This window comes from Pseudoliparis swirei, chromosome 7 (assembly GCF_029220125.1).
Source record: "Pseudoliparis swirei isolate HS2019 ecotype Mariana Trench chromosome 7, NWPU_hadal_v1, whole genome shotgun sequence".
Lineage (NCBI taxonomy): Eukaryota > Metazoa > Chordata > Actinopteri > Perciformes > Liparidae > Pseudoliparis > Pseudoliparis swirei.
Window position 1 is genome coordinate 11,580,894 of NC_079394.1, and position 21,550 is coordinate 11,602,443.

Genomic DNA, 21,550 nt, shown 5'->3' on the forward strand with positions numbered 1-21,550 from the left:
CATGCGTTAAATGCGTTAAAAAAAATAACGAAGTTAAACCTGTAATTTAATTAACTGAGTTAACGCGTTATTTTTCACAGCACTAATATATATATATATATAGCTTGTTATATATCTAGATGTATAAGATATATATAGCTTGTTTTATATATATATGTATAATATACATATATAAATATGTATATATGTATACATATACATATATATATCTGCATTGTCAAGAGAAATTACCTTTATTTGCTATATGAATATATAGCTTGTTATATATCTATATCTATAATATATATATATATATATATATACAGGACTGTCTCAGAAAATTAGAATATTGTGATGAAGTTCTTTATTTTCTGTAATGCAATTAAAAAAACAAAAATGTCATGCATTCTGGATTCATTACAAATCAACTGAAATATTGCAAGCCTTTTATTCTGATTTATTGCTAATTATGGCTTACAGCTTAAGAAAACTCAAATATCCTATCTCTAAATATTAGAATATCATGAAAAGTATACTAGTAGATTTAAACAAATCCCTTGAATTGCCTATTTAACTCGAAACACCTGCAGGGTTTCCTGAGCCTTGACAAACACTCAGCTGTTATAAATCTTTTTTACTTGGTCTGATGAAATATTAAAATTTTATGAGATAGGATATTTGAGTTTTCTTAAGCTGTAAGCCATAATCAGCAATATTAAAAGAATAAAAGGCTTGCAATATTTCAGTTGATTTGTAATGAATCCAGAATGCATGACATTTTTGTTTATTTAATTGCATTACAGAAAATAAAGAACTTCATCACAATATTCTAATTTTCTGAGACAGTCCTGTATATATATAGTAACCTGCCAAGTAGCCTCTCTTAAAAGAAGAAGAAAGAAATCAAGTGTAAATCTTGAATGACACAAACGGCACAATAACACCTCGACTTTTTTTTGTCAGAGTAGTTCTTAATGAACCATAACGTCTCTCCATTTTTGATAATCTCCTCTTGTCCTCCCAAAATTAATCTTGGTTAAGGCACAAAGAGCGGGGGCGAGGCATTTAAGTTTGTCCTATTATCTTGGCATTTGTTTTATTAATATCTAAGCTTGAGTACCAGTGTCAGAAACCAATTACACACTCATCTCGCACACGTCTCATATGTCAACCGTGTTTTTTCAGCCATAAACATGTTTAATTGTCTATTTGTATCATTTTCATTTGGTCACAGTCTGTGACTGGCAGTAAATCCATAATGTCTGGAGACCGCGGCCCGTGTGCATTCGTTCGCCACAGCAACGCTCACAGTGACGACGACGTGTCTGCATCGTAGTTTCACATAGAAGTGACCCTTTCTTTAGAGAAATGATTAACTTTTTGAGGAGGACAAAAGTCCCTCGCTTTCCTACCGGCCATCTCCTAATGGTTTGATAATGAATACGAGACACTTAACATGTATTCAAAAAAAATCTTATTTTCAATGTCTGGCTCTATGGAAATATATTAATGAATGACAAAAGGAGCGCAGTGATAATTGTAGAAAAAGAAGAAGATAAAAACGTTCAATTCGACTTTCAATTGGGCAAAAATGGAGGTCGGGGTTTTGCCGAGAATTATTATTTGTTTCCCCCCCGAGACGACTGCGGTGGGCTTCAGATTTAGAAAGAATTAAATGATAACATTTCAAATCAAAAAGAAGCGCGATCAGAGTCCATGGTGTCACTCAAACTCAAACTCAATGGTGGATGTCTCATCGTCAAAGGGACGAAATCACGTCTGCTTACGCGAGACTTCAAGCCGATCCGGTTTGTGGCGCGCGTGTTGTCCTCCGTCGTCGCATCTTCACCTTTTTTGGAAGAGCGAGGGATACAAAGTGCGAGAAGCGCTCCCCTTCTGCACTCGTCTACGTTGCGGTTTCTCCTCCTCCTCCACTTCTTTTCAATCCCTCTCTCCTCATTACGGCCTTCCTCTGCCCGTCTCTCTCGCTCGCCCTCTCTCTCTCTTCGTGTTCACCCATCTCTTCAGTAGTTTATCATAATCACATCACCTCAGTGTGATGGAAGACACTTAAGGCTTATTATGTCTCTCACACGCACACAAACATACACACAGACGCACACACGCGCATATGCACCCACAGGAATAAGATCCACTTAAGCCTTATTACATGTCTGACTGTGCTTCTAACATGGGAGATTATCCACGGGCCGTATGCTACAGAGCAGAGGGCAAGAGCTGCAGGTAGTATGGGAACGCTCACACACACACACACACACACACACACTCACACCTCCCAGATACAAACAAGAAAGATAAGCTGAATACATGCTGTGAGATTATTTTTAAATGGTCATTCTTCAAAATGGGCACAGGTGGACACCCGGCAAAGGAAAAAAAATTTAGGAAGAGAACAGAATAGAAAAAAGAGGTGAGGGGGGATTCATTTTCTTCCCTTCACTATCTTCCAGTCACAGAGTATACCACACAATGTGCACACACACACGCACACACACACAGCAAGTGGTGTTGTACAACACAGACAGAGACAAAGTGCAAGTAGCGGGAATCAAAGAGGCCACCATACATCACATATATGTGTGTGTGTGTGTGTGTGTGTGTGTGTGTGCTTAATATGCACACAGATAAGACCCAGCCAATACAAGTGAACAGTGTATCTGTGTGTGCGTCGTAGACACGGTGGAGAGACATTGTGTGTGCACGGTGTCCTCGGAGTATTTATTTCCCTCCTTCTGCGTGACCATGGGCGCAATGTGCACCAAACAAAAACACAACCGTGGTCCCGTTAAAAATAATGCATTGACTTTGCGTACTGGCATTTAAAATAACCTGTCGGCGGCGCAACCGTTTGAAATCACTCATCAATTACAGGAGGAAAAAGCGAGTGTATTGGTCCCAGAAGATGTGCACTCATTTCATATGAAAGAGCTCGTGCCCGGGCTTTGTAATCACTCTGCAGATGCGATGTTCCGCAGTGAAAGTAACAGTAAACAGTCAAAGTACACGGCGGTTCTAAATGCCCTGAAAATCCATCACACACATCCGTCACACAAAGTGCTCGAATGTCACGATCCAGTGTGTCAACTATTCAGGCATGGACAGACATTAAAGGATTCCCTTGTTTTGACTGTTGAGGGATCTAATTTCACATTAGACCAAATAGAGGTCTGATAAACCCGTAAGTGAATACGTAGTTTTGAATTACATCCAATAGAATTAGATACTAATCCACTTTATTCATAAGACATTCTGCAAAGGCAGTAGACGACATCCTCTTCCTGGTTCCACGTGTATTATTTGAAAAGGGCATAATTATAGCTGTTCAAAATACTTTCAGTGGCACAAATGTGCAGCTTACAAATATGTAAATCCTTTAATATTGCGTAAATAATCGGAATAAATGTGTGTTGGGCTCATAGGAAAAGGGGAGTCGGTTGACATGCGCCAATTGTAGCGAATGTGAGACTGAAACACAGAAAATAATACTGAAAGTTGTCAAGAGTTGCTTTTTTAAAGATTTCTTTCCATAGTTCTAACCTCATAGGAGTATATTGTTATAGTAATGCTATCTCCAGCCAAGGTGTCGTGTGCCGGGATGTTTTCCGAACAGAATAATAATCAGTGAAAAATGATAAATCTGTTATTTGTCAGACAGAAATCCCAGAAGTCAGTGAAATGGCGAGATGGGATGCAGAGATCCATGCTTAGCTTAGATCAGGGGTCGAAAACTCATCTTCAGCCAGCGAACCGAAAATAATTTCTATTCTTGAGATAAAAGCGCATTAAAAACACACATCACCGATTACGTGGGAAAGCATGTCGGTGACCTCTTAAAGGACACCTTAGAGGCATTTTAGGTGCCACCATTCAGTTTGAGATCTGCCTTCTTTCATTCCTCTCTCACGCTTCACATTCTCTGTGTTTTCCTCCCCTCCTTGGATCAACCATGAATATTCATGAGGTTGTTATTTGCATTGCTGGCTCCTGAAAGAGGCTGAGTACACAAAGGTGACAGCCGTCAACCTCGGGAGGCGGCGGCGAGAGATGAGACAGCAGATGAGGAGGAAAGGAAATAAGATGAAAGGGAAAACAAGACGAAAAGAGAGAGAAACCGAAGGAAAGTGAAACGAGTCCAAAAGAAAACAGATTGCCAAAATCAAAATCGAAGCCAGACACATTATTCAAAGGTATTTGAGTTCCCACCTCAACGTGAACTGTTCCGTGTCTGAACCCGTCTTCATGTAGACGCCGAACGCCACCGTCCTGCCGAGCCGCACCGGGCTGGGAGGCACCAGAACCTCCACGTTTTCATCCAGTCTCAATTTTTCCCCTTTGGCAGACGCGGCGCCCGTGTTCATCACCACAGAACCGGCTTTCAGCATGTCTTGAAGACCCCCGTCCACTAGGGGGCTCCAATGTCCGCCGGGGCCCAGGCCTCCGAGAGGGCCGACGTTCACGCTCTGTCCTCTCCATGGCTCATCGACGATGGAGGGACACTCTCGACCGTTCCCTTCCGCCGGTATGATCGAGTAATACACATCCAGTGATGGCAGAGTCACTTCGGGAGGTCTTTTTCTCGCTTGCGGTGGTGTAAACCAAGCTGGGGGAATCTCCAGACGGACCACGCAGATGCCAGATGGTCCCATGAGTCGGCAGCCCGCCGAGGGTGCCGCTTCACTGGTGTCACGGACGGCCACGGCTCTGACGCACGGGAGGAGGGCTTGAGGAGGCGGGTCAGGCTCGTCCCAACGACGCCCGGCCAGATAAAACAGCACCTGGGGGCAAATAAGGAGAATGGCAAAATGGATGAATTACAGATAGCCAATAAGATATGTCAAGATATAAATAAAAAAAATCTTTCTCACACTGTGATTGACAGCTGAAATTATTAATCATCTTTTTAACACAAACACAGAAAAAAATTATCTGGAAATCAAACGGAAACCGTTCCCTCAAATTCATTAAAAACATTTTCGTCCTCTTTTGTTTGGTGCTGAAATATTTGTGCACAGTTTATTTACACCAACAAAGAATCAAATGGCTGCTTGATGTAAAGGATGTCGCTCATCGTGACAAACACAGAGGGGCGAATATCACCCGACCCTTCAGAGCGCTTTATAGTCTTTGAGTTTTAATAATTAGTCTTTTTAGTCACTGCCAAAGAATACGCTTCAAGAAGTCAATATCGATTATATAAAGATTACATGAATATGCTACATTTATAGATGAAATCTTATTATTGGTTACCTTCAGATATGGGATTGGCATTAAGTTTACGTGAGGCTTAAACCTTTATTTAATTGCGTGAGAAGATGTATGCGTTACATCAACGAATATTCAAAGTGAAACATTGAAGTGCCTGTACCTGTATCCAGGGCCGTGTCGAACCAACTTTGGGCACCACCACTTGACCTTTGACCTTCCAGTTCAGAGTCACCTGGTTGGTTGACAGCAGCAGGTGTGGTGGAGGGCCCTGAAGCAGCTCCACTGGGATTGGCTGCTCAACGCTCAGGTTCCCGTAGCTGCAGTTGACGCTGGGCAGGGAGTGCGGGGCGGCGACGGCGGCTTCGAGTTGGTGGAGGAAGAAGGGCTCGGTCCGCGACGACAGGCTGCCGTTTCGCATGACGTCCTGATTGGATTCCCGCAGGAAGAAGGCGGAGTCTGCACCGCTGAGCTGGCATTGCACGGGGAGGTAGGTGGGGACGGAGGAGGAGAACCGGGGCTGGTAGGAGTCCGGCCCGCCCCCTGGTCCGGATCCTGCAGCTCCTGCTCGGCTGTCAGACACTGAGGAGGAGGAGGAGGAGGAGGAAGAGGAGGAGGAGGAGGAGGAGGAGGCAAAAAAGAGAGGCGAGCAGGGGAAAAAAAGAGAAAGATGACAGAGACAGAAGAGGGGAAGGGAGGAGAAAAAGAGAGGAAGAAGACTAAATTAATGTTCATCATCAACAACAAACATATACCTTTAATATAAAACAGATACCTAATGAAAAGATGTGTCATTTCAAACTGAAATGCAAAACATCAAAATCAGCTCAAACACAAACAGACACACACACTGATATATAAACACAGAGACATCCGTCAGCTCCATCACACAAGGTCATACATGCATTGCGACACACACGTCACAGTGCATTGTGTTTCTGGACAAGGAGCAATAAGTACCAACACATCCGCTCTCAGTTGATGTACTCAGCATCTCACAGGGCTCTACATTAATGCATCACTTCTCTTTTTTTCCCTTATTTTTTAAATCCCCCCTCGGATCGGCCTTACACCAGCATATATACAAAATGACACATTGCTCTGCAGTTTATTTCCATATTTTTACATTCAGCTTGTATTCATTTCCCGGTGTATTTATCAGATATATTTCACATAGATGGGGGAGTTTAGGGCCGGGGATTACCGGCTGTGGAGCAGTGTCTCATTTCCAAAGAGGACGTGGTTACGGTGACTGTGCTGTGATTGGACGTTCTGATCCCCGCGCGTTGTCCTCCATCACTGAGTGTTTGTTATTCATCTGCCGTTTGGCTTGTCAGCGTTATATTGTGCCTGCACTGAACCACCAAACTGATCACTTATTATAAAATATTTGATGTTAGCGAAGCCACGATTAATTATATGGCGGTTCAGTACATTTCTGGAAGAGCGTGGTTGTTTTACGGCCAGGGTTTGGAAGTTACGTTAGCATAAATAGTTTCTCATAATTAAATTGTATGCACTTAAGGCCCCTTTTTAATGAGTGGCAAGACACAACATTAACACACTATTTGATGCCGATGTTTATTTCACGTTGGAGATTTCTGTCTCTGTTTTTAATCGGTGCTTCTCTCGCTGTCTTAATTAAAGTGGACGAGACTCGGTTAGAAAAAGTCATTTACGTCTGTGCTTCAATCAGGATTGAGATCATTATGAATCAGATGATGGTGTTTTTTATATTGTTGATTATTCAGTTGTTTATATTTAGTGTTACAGAATATTACTTGAGATTTGAAGTCAAGCCTTTGGGGGTTTTATAATTTACAAATTTTATTCCTCTGGTCTGGGAACCAACTGACTGCACCCGCCGGCGTCACTAGAAGATATTTAGAGCAACAGATAAAAGTGAGAGGAAGAGGGAGAGAGAGAGAGGGGGAGGGAGAGAGAAAGGAAGAGGAAGAGAGAGGCAGAGGGAAGGAGAGGGAAAGGGAGAGGGAAAGGGAGAGAGGGAGGGAGAGGGAAAGGGAGAGAGAAAGAGAGGGAGAGGAAGAGAAAGGGAGAGGAAGGGGGAGAAAAGGAGAAGCAGTGGTATATACATATATATATATATATATATATATATATATATATATATATAACATGAATACATTAAATGTCTGCGGCCACAGAAAACTTTTTTTTTAAAGTGTTTTTATAAGAGAAAAATAGGATTTTCCTTTTAACACACTAAGGAACTAGTGCTGGCACAAGCGGACACACACAGAATTGTGTGTGTGTGTGTGTGTGTGTGCATATGTGTGTGTTTCCATGTGTCCTATGGTAGCGGAGTGTGAAAATATAATGAGGGTGGGACAGCGTCGCGCTGTCTGGGGCGAGTCACACTGAGGCGACTTAAAAATAATAGCAAGGAAATAAAATGATACCTCAGAGCAACATGAACGAGCAGGCGGCTTGTGTTCGGGTGCGTGGGCACGTCAGGAGAAGTATGGAGGGAGGAAGAAAGGAATAAGGAGAGAGTCAAACAGAAAGATGGGATGGGACATGGGAAGAGAAACATAAAGAAGCGATAGCATAAAGTAAAGAATAGTGAGACGGAGGAAAATGAGAGACTGAATGGAGTGAGACAAAAGAAACAGGAGAAGACGGGTAAAAAGTCAGATTGTAAATACTGTTCTGACTGACACCCTCGTACTATTAAACGTTTTGAATATATGAATATGTCCTCTTTCACCAACATGTTGTACGTGTAAGGAACAACAACTAAGAAGAAGAACATAGAATATAGAAGTGTCTGTAGAATAATGTGGGATCATAAAGAACATTGTGTGTGTGTGTATGTGTGTGTGTGTATGTGTGTGTGTGTGTGTGTGTGTTCATGTACGAGGTGAAGACATTTTCACGAGAAGACACATTTTATTCATATTAGTAGTGCTGTAAAATATATACAGCCTCACTGGCTCCATTTGATGAAATAGAACATCCAATAAATGGTTATAAAATATTTTTATAGGATTAGAAGTTGCCATTTTTCACATTTATAGCCCGCGAGGTCGCAGACGCTTTATGTTTCGGAGCTGATCCATATTCAGTGGTCCAGAGTCTCAGAAAGGCTGCTGGAAACGTAGCCGGAGCAACGTTTTCAAATGTAGAAGTGTGATCACCTGGTTTGGTCATGTGGTCAAAACATATCAGCACATGAGCCTCAGTGAGATTTAGTTTATCTTCTTTTACAATGTCCCCATTATTGTGGCCGTTCTTGAGGTGAAAAGCATGTGTGTATGGGTGTGTGTGTGTGTGTGTGTGTGTTTGTGTCCACGGGAGTCTCATGAAGCATATGTCCCAATGGACAGGAGCCTCGAACAGCTGGCACACACACACACAGGCAAACACACACACACACAGGCAAACACACACACACACAGGCAAGCACACACACACAAACACACACATACATACAGGCAAATACACAAACAAACACACACACATATGGAATATGTTCTTTCATCTTTGATCGCCTTTGCCAGAGTCAAAATAGTGCATCGGTCCGTACAGCGTTATCGTGAAGTTAAATAATAAAAACACACAATGCCATCTCAACTCAACAGGCGGCGCTATACTACAAGTCGGGTTGGTCCTTTGAAATCTGGCATCCCAACACGGGCAGCCGATTGGCTACCATTAAACTTGGCATGGCCCAGATTACCTGGCATCATTACTTTGGCAACCACCAACCACAACCGGAGTCCACACCCGCTGTGTCCTGCTGCACAATGTTTCAGTGTCTGTACGCGTGTATCTGTGTGTGTGTGTGTGTGTGTGTGTGTGTGTGTGAGAACATGTGACTAAGTGCCAGTGTGTGTGTGTGTGTGTGTGGATTATTGAGAACAGGTCCCTCTCTAAGCATGCATGCTTAAGCAAAAGTGCATTAACTGCTAAATATATATACCTTCATGTATGTACGTATGTATGTGTGTATGTGCGTGTGTTTGTGTATTATGTAAAATTGTCAAGGAATAAAGCCAGATGTACAGAGATTTGACAAGGCCCATCTGTGATTCGTCTTCCCCCACAAAATGCCCATATTGTACACACACACACACGCAGATTCTCTCTCTCACACACACACACACACATTCTCTCTCACACACACACACACACACAGCCAATAATAAGAACACATTGGAGCATGTAGGACAGGAAGAAAGAGAAAGGAGGAAAGACAGCGATGTGATCGTGGTATCAGTTCAGCTTCATATTGAGCTGGTTATATATTGACTCAGTATTATTTAATTACTGACATGCACACCAACAGACACACACACACACACACACATAATCAGGGCTATACTTTACGTCTGCAAATTGTTGCACCGATAAAACACAAACATGAACTTCAATGTAAACACCTTCCCACACACACACACACACACATATATTCCATAGCTCCATTGAGCCTCTTTTGTGTTCACTTTCATTTTCACATTCAGCCAAAAGCTGCATTGGTTTGTTTCAAGGTAAACATTCATTGCCAAAGCAGAAGGTGTCAAAATGCTCCGCAGTGTTATATATTTTAGATTTACTGTTTACTACCAATGTTCCTTTTATTATACGAGAGCCGTGTATAAACTACTCTTTTTCCCTCCACTCGCTGCTCCCCTCCATCTGTTTGCTCCTCATTGCCAGTCCCACTATTTGTCTTGCCGAGGTTGTTTTTGCACACTTGAACAAATAGCCTATTCTTTATGAATTCACTGCGCCGCAAAGCTATTCCGAACGCGCACAAATATTCCCACAACTGCTCTTCCCGCTTCCGTGAACGACAACGACTGTTTGGGCATCAAAACATCAGTTTGCTTTTGCTTCATTCAAAGCTTGTATCCACAGCAGAAGTAAATTACCCCACCACCCCATCCACCACCTGGTAAAAAAGAAGAAGAAGAAGAAGAAGAAGAAGAAGAAGAAGAAGAAGAAGAAGAAGAAGAAGAAGAAGAAGAACACAGAGCAGACACAGCAAGGCAAAGAGAAATCCATCATGGGAGAATTTCCTGAAAAGAATTAACTCCATTGATCACACAGATGGCACACTATCTAGAGAGAGAGAGAGAGAGGGATGGGGGAGTGAGAGAGATACAAATGGATACGGGAAGATGTATGGACAAGGATGGCGTGACATGTGGAAGAAAGGAAGGAGACAGTGTTGAGGAGGAGAGGTAACAGGGTGAAGGAGGATGAGAGAGGGATGAGGTTTCTATTTCAGAGCCAGAACATTCATCACCAGCGTGAGTGTATTTTGGTGGTCTCTCTATCTCTTCCTCTAGGCCTGTCTCTCTATCTCTCCTTAATGGTGTACATTTGTTAAATATTAACAACACGAACGTCCCTTTACTTGTCTGAGGGAGCGCTATATTACATAATGCACGATAAAAAGGTAGAATTGCGGGGAGTCTATTGTCATGGAGTCGTATTTGTGGGGAAGTGGTGCCACATGAAAACACCTCCTGACTGAACTTCCATCAGGCTTCATTCATGTATTGTCTTCTGTGGCTCTGGTGATGTCACTGTGATGTCATCTGGGCTCGAGCTTAGAAACTACGAATTTAGAAATTAAAGTACGCGTTACAAAATGGGAGTGCAGCATTTAAAAGATATGGAACTATTGGAACTTCATTTAGCTGAAGTAAAAACATCCTTGTGTTAGAAGTGCATTCCCTGATTTGATTACGGTCTCTCCAAACGGGCCCGTTTTGAGACACCAATTAAAACTCACGTTGCTTTGAACTCAACCACGTGGGGCATGTATATTATAAGATTTTGGATAATTTGACAACTGCGCCAATCTCCTAAAAGCTTGCTTGTTTCCACAAAAAGTTTCACATAAAAAGATGGATGCCAGTTAGTGGTGCAGGGGTGTGGGGAAAGAAAAGGTGTATTCTTTTCTCCACCTGAAACACTGATTACAGCACGTGTCATGTGACAGCTGTCCTCCCCTGTTGATGCAGTGTGTGTGTGTGTACCCCTGGTAGAATAAGCCCCAATACTCCTACACACACACACACACAAACACACACCACTTGTGTGATTGATGTCCCTGTCATTGGGTCAGTGGAGTCACATTTCCCCAGATATGGTCTGACCACCACCCCTCTCTCTCTCTCACCCCCCCCCCCCCCCCCACACACACACACACACACGCTTGGACCCAATATCCCCCTCTCTCTTTTTATCCGTCTGCCTCTTTTTCTCAATTCCGCCCCCTACACCTCTCCCATATTTGCTTCCCTCTCCTCTGTTTGCCTTCCTGTTTTTTCCCATTACACCTTTCCATAGAAGTAATGTAATGGAAAGACAGGGACGCATGTCATAACTAATCATTTCTCATAAATCACGCCCGCCTCCATCATTCTCACACTTTTTTTGAAGACATGAGAGAGTCAAGGAGAGAAAGGTAAACATCACGTCTGTTTCTACGATTCAGAAATGGTGATGTTCGTGGAATGTTAAGGGGCGATTGGATGGGCGTCATCACTCAGATCGGCCAAACTGCACCTGTAAGTTATGAAAGTGACACAAAACTAATAGAAATGTATATCATGTGATGAAGGTGCTGGAGAGGCTGGTCTTGGCCCACCTCCGGCCACAGGTGAAATCATCGCTGGACCCTCTGCAATTTGCTTACCAGCCTCATGTGGGAGTGGACGACGCCATCATCTACCTGCTGCAACGAGCTCAGTCGCACCTGGATGGAACCGGTGTCTCTGTGAGAGTCACTTTCTTTGACTTCTCCAGTGCATTTAACACCATCCAACCACTGCTACTGAGTGAGAAGCTGCGGGTGGTCGGTGTGGACGCGTCCACCATCTCCTGGATCACTGACTACCTCACAGGCAGACCACAGTTTGTCAGAATGGGGCGTGTGCTGTCTGGAACGGTGGTCAGTGATGTTGAGCCCACAGGAACTGTTCTGTCTCCCTTCCTCTTCACCCTGTACACCAGTGACTTCCAGTACAACACGGAGTCATGCCATCTGCAGAAGTACTCTGATGACTCTGCAGTGGTCGGGTGTATTAGGGATGGACGGGAGGAGGAGTACAGGACAGTGGTGAGTGACTTTGTAAAGTGGGCCGATGAGAATCACCTTCGGCTGAACGTGGCCAAACCAGAGAGATGGTGGTGGACTTCAGGAGGAAGGCGACAGCTCCTCCACCTCTGAGTGTCCTGGGAGTGGACGTGGACATGGTGGAGGAGTACAAGTACCTGGGCGTCTCCATCGACAGCCGACTGAACTGGAAGGCCAACATCAACGCTGTGTACAAGAAGGGGATGAGTCGACTCTTTTTCCTGAGAAAGCTTCGATCCTTCAACGTGTGCAGCAAGATGCTGGAGTTATTCTACCAGTCGGTTGTGGCCAGTGTGCTGCACTTTGCCATTGTCTGCTGGGGAGCAGCATCGGGCCGTGACACCAGCCGTCTCAACAAACTGGTTAGGAAGGCTGGCTCCATCATCGGCTGCCAGCTGGAGCACCTGGAACAGGTGGTGGAGAGGAGGACGTTGAAGAAACTTGTGTCCATATTGGACAACCCGGACCACCCTCTCCACCACCTCCTACAGGGACAGAGGAGTACTTTCTCCAGACGTCTCCTCACGCTCCGCTGCCACAAGGACAGATACAGGAGAACATTCCTGCCGACGGCTATGAGGCTCTATAACAGATCACCTCCTGCCAGACCATAGTGCAATAACTGCAATAATAACTTAATATTTACACTATGTTGATCTGCACTTCACACATTTCATTTATTTACACTACACACATACACACACTTTGCATTTTGCACACTCTGCCTATATTTAATATTTTTATATTTAATTAAATTTTACACTCCAGTCATTATTAGTATTGTATTGTGTATGCATATCTGTTGTATATATATATACATATATATTTTATTTTATATTTTATATTTTATTCTCGTGTGTTTAGTTTATTGGTGCTGCTACTGTGACGACAAATTTCCCCTTGGGGATTCATAAAGTATATATCTATCTATCTATCAAACTACTTTGTTATAGGTTTAGGAAAATATTGCTCCGTAAGTTATGTCACAAAAGATTGTTCTCCTCCACGCTTGGCACGCATGTTTCATTTTGTTTGTATTCATTCATTATTTGTCTCCAACTAAGAACAAGAAACTCAGTCGTGATTTATTTTCAGACTATTTATGAAAGTGTTTATTTAATTTACAGCGGATACGGAATGGCTTATATCTTCAGTACCCTCATCACTTTCCCTCAGTCTGCATTCCAATGTCTCCTTGAGAAGTATGAGGAAGAAACTGAGGTGGACTGACGGAAGGAGCAGGATAGAAAAGATGGTGGGATGGAGGAATCGGGCAATTGTGGATGTGGATGTTGACACTGTGACTCATGTCGTGTGTGTGTGTGTGTGTGTGTGTGTGTGTGTGTGTGTGTGGGTGGGTGGGTGTGTGTGTGTGTGTGTGTGTGTGTGTGAGTGGGTGGGTGGGTGGGTTCATTGCACTCGGTCTCTCCGAGAGTGTTTCTGCGGGTGTGTGTTTCTTTTGGGAAGTGTAAAGAGCAATTTCACATGGTCATCATACCAATGACATAGACAGAGATCGAGGTAAAGAAAGGAAAGAAAGGAAGGAAGGAACTCTCAGAAAGGGAGTGGAGCCACACAGATCAAAATGATGGAGAAATGTGTTGTTCCACTGGTCTGTGTGCCGCACTTGCAATTGTATCGCTGTGGTTTTATGTAATAATCTCAGCTTCTTTTTTTATTTCAGGTGGAACATGAACGCATCAAACACCCCCAAAGCTGCGATTCCCAAAAGAAGAGTCGTGTTCCAAAAGGTGGACCGCTGGTACGCTGATTGAATTTTGAGTCTGTAGAAGCATTTCGATTTTAAAGCAGCGTTTCGCGCTGCACGGTGACAAGCAGCTGCTGGGAGGAAAGGCACACCATTCAAAGCCATGTTGTGTTTGAGCGCATGGATATTATAGAATAGATTAAGAAATACAGAATTGGGTTTCTAAAAAAATGTTATTAGTTTGTAATTCACCACGTTATCTGGTGATATCGATAAGTGTCTCGGTGATGAAGCACAATAGTGTTTTCTCTATTTGTTTATTTGTAAAGTCTAATCATCATTTTGGTGGTGCTGAAGTTACCCAGTTAACATTATAACCTGCAGAATATTAACTCAATAAGAGAGATAAACAAAGTAGAAATTATTATAATTAAAACAGAGCTGTGAAGAAAAGCCTCTGTGTGGCCGACCAGGAAAATCTTATATAGGAGAGGAGAGGGAGAGGAAAGGAAGAGAATAGAGGAGAGGAAAGGAGACGAAAGGAAAGGAAAGTAGAGGAGGAGAGGAAAGGAAAGGAAAGTAGATGAGAGGGAGAGGAAAGGTGAGGAGATGAGAGGAGGAGAGGAGAGGAAAGGAAAGTAGAGGAGGAGAAGAGGAAAGGAGAGGAGAGGAGATGAGATGAGAGGAGATGGTGTAAAATAGGGATACGATGAGTTTCTTTAAGGGTAATAAATGGTCAAAGAGGGGAGAAGAAAAGAAAAGTTTGACAGAGGAAAGTGAAGGATGGGGAAAGTGAAGGATGACCAGAATGACAGGAGGAGGACAGACAAGAGATGAGCAATGGAAGTGAGAACAAGGATGGAGAGGAGGGCGGTAAGGGAAGATAAGTGAGGAGAGACGCAACGAAAAAAAGAGGACAAGAGATAATAGAGATAAGTGTAGAGAAGAGCTGAGGAAAGAAAAGAGGAGACACAAGCAGACAACAAAAAGGAGGGAGAAGACACAAGGGATACATAACCCGTAAACATCCTTTTATATACATGAAGTGACGTAATGACGAATGTGTGTGTGTGTCCATGCAGGTACATAAACGAGTGTGTGTGTGTCCATGCAGGTACATAAACAACACTGCATGTCTGACCTTTGTGGTTAAAAGGAGTGGTGAGGCTGAGGCCGAGGCAGACACACACACACACACACACACATTGATGGAAGATGTCCCAGAGAGGGAGAGGAAGGAAAGGAGCAATGAATGACTCAACAAGAAAGAGTCATTGGGGAGAAGAAGAAGAAAAAATGTCAGTTAACAGCGAAAGTTTTATTCTCTACAACTCTGAAGCACAAATATACAATAAAAAAAGAAAATAAAGGACGAGAAGAGAGCTGAAATAACGGTTTGAGGAACAGATAATGCAGATTTGCATTCAAGGGTCGCATTTATATGCATTTGCCTTCAGTATAAAACATGTCCAAGGACTTCTACTCCTCCAACACAGTCATGAATATTCATTATGGGATGCTACACTCACAGTGACAGCAGTAATTCCATAAGGATAGTAATTATAAGTGAATACACTTCAGGCACATTGGGCGGACAGACATACACACACAGTATATCCGTCATCTACATGAGCTTTGAAGGTGACCCTGAGGAGCTTCTGATCACCAGTGGTCCTGTGGAGCAATATCTTCACGAGCATCTCGGAGTAATCAATACAGAAAAGTTGGTGGATGTTAAAAGTCGCATCTGTCAGAAGAAGAAGAAGTCAAAGAAGTAAAGGAAGAAGAATAAGAAGAAGAAGGAAGGCTCTGCAGAGAGTAGTGCGTTCGGCTGAGCGCACTATTGGAACTACACTCCCCACCCTGCAGGACTTGTACACCAGGAGGTGCAGAACCAGAGCCGGCAGGATCATGAAGGATCCTCACCACCCCAACAACAGACTGTTTCAGCTGCTGCGGTCAGGCAGGCGCCTCCGTAGTCACGCTGCAAGAACAGAGAGACTGAGACGGAGTTTCTTTCCTCAGGCCATCAGGATTGTGAACTCCGACCTAACCAGGACCCCCACATAGACCCACACAACTGCCCCTCTTAGGCACACACACACACACACACACACACACTTACTGTAAATATTGTGTTGTTTTTTATTTGTAAATAGTGTGTACTTGTTGCCCTTGCACATTCCTGCTGAGCATTGCCACTTTCATTTCACTGCACACCCTGTGTGTGTATGTGACAAATAAAACATCTTGAATCTTGAATCTTGAGAAGAAGAAGAAGAAGACAAAGAAGAAGAAAAAGTAAACGAAGATGAAGAAGAAGAAGTAGACAAAGACGAAGAAGAAGAAAAAGTAACCGAAGATGAAGAAGAAGACAAAGTAGACGAAGAAGAAGAAAAATGAGAGCAGGAGCGATTTCAAAGTGTTTAGGTATTCTTGGAACCATAAAAGTCAACGCATATATATATATATATATATATAAATATATATATATATAAATAGACATATGTATATATATATGTATATATATGTATATATATATGTTAGTGCTGTGAAAAATAACGCGTTAACTCAGTTAATTCAATTACAGGTTTAACTAGTTTTTTTTTTAACGCATTTAACGCATGCGCAGAATGAGCTTCCAATCCGTCTGTTGTTGGTCGTCGGGACGAAAAAAAAGTCACTTGCAAAATGAGCTTCCAATACACCACTTCAATCTGAACTATGTCCGCTCTCATGCAGACGGTCTGTTCATCGGTAATGATCCTTCCGCAGGTTCACCTCCGGAAACCTTGTTACGACTTTTACTTCCTGTAGATCAGGGTCTCAACACGTCGATCGCGACCTGCCAGTCGATCGCGGCGTAGTGTCGGTAGATCGCATGACATTAAAAGATTGGCCCGCCGCCTGACATGTTCTCTATAGCACGTCTTTGTTCTTTTATTAAACTAAACGTCTGTTGTTGATCGTATCTCCACAGCAGCATGTCATCTCTGTCTCTTCGCGTTGCGTTAACACTTATCGATCTCCGTCTCGCTCGCCACAGAGCTCCGTGCGCGCATCGGGACCGAGCAAAAAAAAGTCACTTGTCAATCTGTCCACCTTTAGATTGTATCATGGTGGAGTTAATGGTTCACTACCAAGAGAAATTTGCTCTGTTTAACCCTCCTGTTACCTTTACATTTACGAACATATTTTACCCTCGGGGTCAATTTGACCCCAGCAATTAAAACCTCCAGAAAATTATTAGAATTAATATTGCTTCCCAAGTTTAAGTGTGAGGTACTTTATGTTTGTTTGTTGACTACCTAAATAGCCCTTTAAATAAATAAAAAGTTGATATTTCTGATATGTTTGACACAGTGAAAAACAGCCTGGGGTCAAATTGACCCCAAAGAACACCGACATTAAACATTGAATGGGGTCAAATTGACCCGAAAGGTAACAGGAGGGTTAAACATTCTGTTTAGGATGAAGATGTATTAATGTTCCATATGGAAGAAAACTGCTAAATAACTGCTGAGTTGCAGCACCATTGTATAGAAGAATGTATAAATGTATATATCCGTCTTTTGTCATAAATCTCTATGTTCTCACAAAATATACCGAGAATATCGGTAATATGTGATTAATCATGATTAATCCACAAAAACCTGTGATTAATCCGATTAAAAATGTTAATCGTTTCACAGCCCTAGTATATATGTATATATATATATATATTTAAATATATATTCCGTGTTTTTGTTTGGCCTTGAGGACGAACAATGCGGTTTGGAGCTAAACTTAATGAAGTTACACAGATTACCTTTAAAGTAAATACATCAATGATGTCACTTCCTGTTACAGGGGAAGCGTTCAGCATCGACAATCTAATCGCAGCCCATTGATTTCTCCTCTGGATAAAAGAGAACTTTACAATAACAGCCTGAAGGAGCGGGGGGGGGGGGGGGGGGGGGTTGGCAAAGGTTGAATAATAATTGTGTTGACGTGGTTGAAGCTATTTCATAACAAAAGATGTTCCAGCAGCATCCTGCAATTAATTTGTTTTAGACGGAGGAGAGCTATTTGATTTGATCTGTTGTACATTCTGCATACAGACATGTGCATTTCTTTATCGCTTTATTGCTTACTCAAACTAAATAATAATAAAAAAGCATTGAGTTAATGCTTATTATGCAACGTTAAGTAAGAAAAGAAATGTTAACCCTCCTGTTACCTTCAAATCTACTAACATATTTTACCCTCTGGGTCAATTTGACCCCAGCAATTAAAACCTACAGAAAATGATTAGAATTAATATTGTTTCCCAAGTTTATGTGTCAGGTACTTTATGTTTGTTTACTACCTAAATAGCCTTTTGAATTAATAAAAAAGTTGATATTTCTTATCTGTTTTACACAGTGAAAAACAGCCTGGGGTCAAATTGACCCCAAAGAACACCGATGCGTAGAAGTTGTGTACAGGACATTGAAAACATATCATTATGTTAATTTTATGTTTACCCAAGTTGTCCCCAATAAATTAGTAACAGTCATGAAATATGAAGCAAAAAGAATGATGGCTATAATTTTTATAGAGACGTTAAACATTGAATGGGGTCAAATTGACCCCAAACGAAATTGGGGGGTTACGGTAGTTGCATTGTTTTCTCTCCCTTTACAACTTCAATAATCCAAACCATGACTTGTGACACATTTTCTTGCCTCCACCTCTGATTGTTTCGATCGTTGCGTGTTTAGCGCACTATGAAAGTAAAATGAAACGTCGACATTAAACGCATCCCATGGTTTTGCATAAACGTACAATTCAAACGTTTGTTCTCCTGGCGACTGATCAGAATAGAGTATTTTCGTCATATTATTTATAACTGCATTAGATTTGGAGGTTTTTATTATGGCAGATTAGAGGAGCTGATGATGATGAAGAGACAATTCATCTCAATGGAATGTGTTCACAGCGTCCCATTGTACACAGCATGCCCCTGTAATCCTCGTCTAATCTGTTTACGTCTCTAATCTGGTGAAACTAATCTGATCAATGTTCAACACTTCATTATTCTGACTGATGAACTAATAAGAGGAAGAGGAGGATTATCACAACAATGGACAGGCACCACTTCCTCTGTCTCTCCCCGTTCGGTATCTGCCTCTTTCTCAGTTCGGCTGCCATCTTTAGGTTCTGTTTATTTATCTGGGACGTTTTAATCAGTCTTCCGCTTGGCACAACTCTCCCTCAGTCCCACTTCCCTCTGTCCCACTTCCCTCCATCCCCTTTCCTTCCATCCCAATTCCCTCCATCCAACTTCCCTCCATCCCACTTCCCATCCATCCCACTAGTCTCCCTTCTCACTACCCTCTGTCCCACTTCCCTCCGTCTCACCTCCCTCCGTCTCACTTCCCTCCGCTGTCTTCGGTGTCTCACTCCGTGTTTATCAGTCATTCTCCGTCTTACTGCCATCGATCGCTACAGAGGCCACGTGAGCACAAACTTAATTAAGTCTGACAAGTGCAGGTATTTTTATATCCGCATTCCCAAACACGCCCACTCGTCCAAATGAGCACGCCACACACACACACACACACACACACACACACTCAAACACATTTTAAACCTCAAACTGTTTCTTATTGACAGAATCTCGACTTTTGGGTGAACATCATTAGTGCTAATTGTACCCTTGTTCAACTTTGACATTTTGGGAAGCTGTTAGTGAATGTCAAAACACACACACACACACACAGGCTTCCATTCGTTACACTCAACCTTTGAACATCATTAACCTTAACCTGGAAATAAACATTCAAAGAGGTGATGACCAATAAAATATACACACTTTACACCTTTCAATCCGTGACAGATGACGCACAATAACACACTCACACACGGTTGCATGTGCACACGTCAGTCTTCCTCGTCGCCGCCCCTCAGGTCATCCATCAAACACACAGCGGCGTCGATGAGCCACTTCTTTATGCGGAGGTGTGAACGAACATTTCAGATTAGCCCGCTCGTGTTGATCATCTGTTGATCACATGATGTGCTTCTTCTCGCCAGTGTGCGTGTGTGTGTGTGTGATCACAGTCTATGTGTAAAAGTGAAAATGGCAGATCACAGGTATAATTAGCTGAGTGAATGACAGCATAAATGTGTGTAAGTGTGAAGGTGACAAGTTGTGAGTGTCATATTTAAATGAAATCTGGTAAAGGTCACTTTCATAATTATAATTTCAACACTTTATAAAGGGGAAATTAATAATTTAAGATATCAGTTTGTAAATTAAGGGCACCAATCAAACCAATAAATAAGGATATTGTGATTGTCATGATTCACTTAAGTTTAAGTAATATTTTTTGTATTTGCTTTTTAACTACAGACCTTCTTGTGCTTACATGAACAACAAATGTATTCAACCGGACTGGAGATACAACTTTCCTTCAGTATTAGATAAAACCGGAAGTCATCAACCATTTGAGAATTACAGACAATACAAATTGGGCATAATCTGTCCTCACTGTCATCATTTGACTCGCTATTAATCTCTCAACCTTAGATCATCCACTCTCTCCGGCCCCTTCTCTTCCCCTCCGTCTCGTCTTCATCACTCCATCCCTCCGATCGCGGCATTCTCTCATAATAATCCCATTAAGCAGAAAACCCATGAAAATTAACATCAGATTTAAATTCCGAGGTCGAACATTTAAATACCAGACAGCACGTTTGTACGGGAAGGAGAGTAATTAGAGCAGTGCGGTGACTTCAGAGAAGGTCATGAGTTATTACAGGGTCGACGGTGAGAGACTGAGCGTGGGAGCGAGGCCTGTGATTGGCCCGTTTGAACGTCTTTAATGTACAACAAAACCGGAATACGTCGCATCTTACAAGAGTAAGCTATCATACGTGTGGTAATGATATTGGTTGTGTGTATTTGGTAGTTTACTTAAAGGATATCTTGGGTACTTTTCCACCTGGACCCGAATGGGGAGAACACTTATATTTCTTTAAATTGTACTATTACGATATGTGCAGACGGCCGCAGCTAGACGGACCTCAACGTAACCGTTTGAGGCGTTGTTCTGAAAATCCCAATAACACACATGGTCGACGTCAGCTGTGTGGCCACGGCATTAAACATCTTTTGGCTCTTCGGCTACGTTCACACTGCAAGCCATGGAGCTCAATCTGGATTTTATTTTGCTTGGATGTTTTGTCTTTTCACTCACATCAGATCCCGGCGTGAACACGGTCGCGTCCTGAACTGACCTGCATGCACGAAAGAACAATAACAAAGATGTCAGCCGCTCACAGAAGTAGGCAGGGAGGCCAGAAGACGACCCCTGTCCCTCCTCGTCCGACTTAATCCACTTCTGTGTTTCTGTTCCCCGAGTTACTCCCGTCATCACAGAAATGTGAAAGATGTTTATGAAGTCGCACAAAACTGTTCAAAAACTGTTGCACGAAAAAAAAATCAGACTCGTCTGTAATTTAGGAGCACACGTGAAAGTGGCCGATAGCAGGATTGAATA

The 21,550-nt window shown here is 42.5% G+C and overlaps 1 protein-coding gene across 1 annotated transcript in view; it reads right to left on the reverse strand.

Annotated features, from left to right (window-relative positions):
* si:dkey-215k6.1 (transmembrane protein 132B) overlaps positions 1 to 21,550 on the reverse strand; it is a 247,211-nt gene that overhangs the window by 172,168 nt on the left and 53,493 nt on the right. Inside the window, 2 exon segments of the mRNA XM_056420146.1 lie at positions 4,204 to 4,775; positions 5,366 to 5,784. Of these exon segments, the coding sequence (XP_056276121.1) occupies positions 4,204 to 4,775; positions 5,366 to 5,784 (991 nt within the window).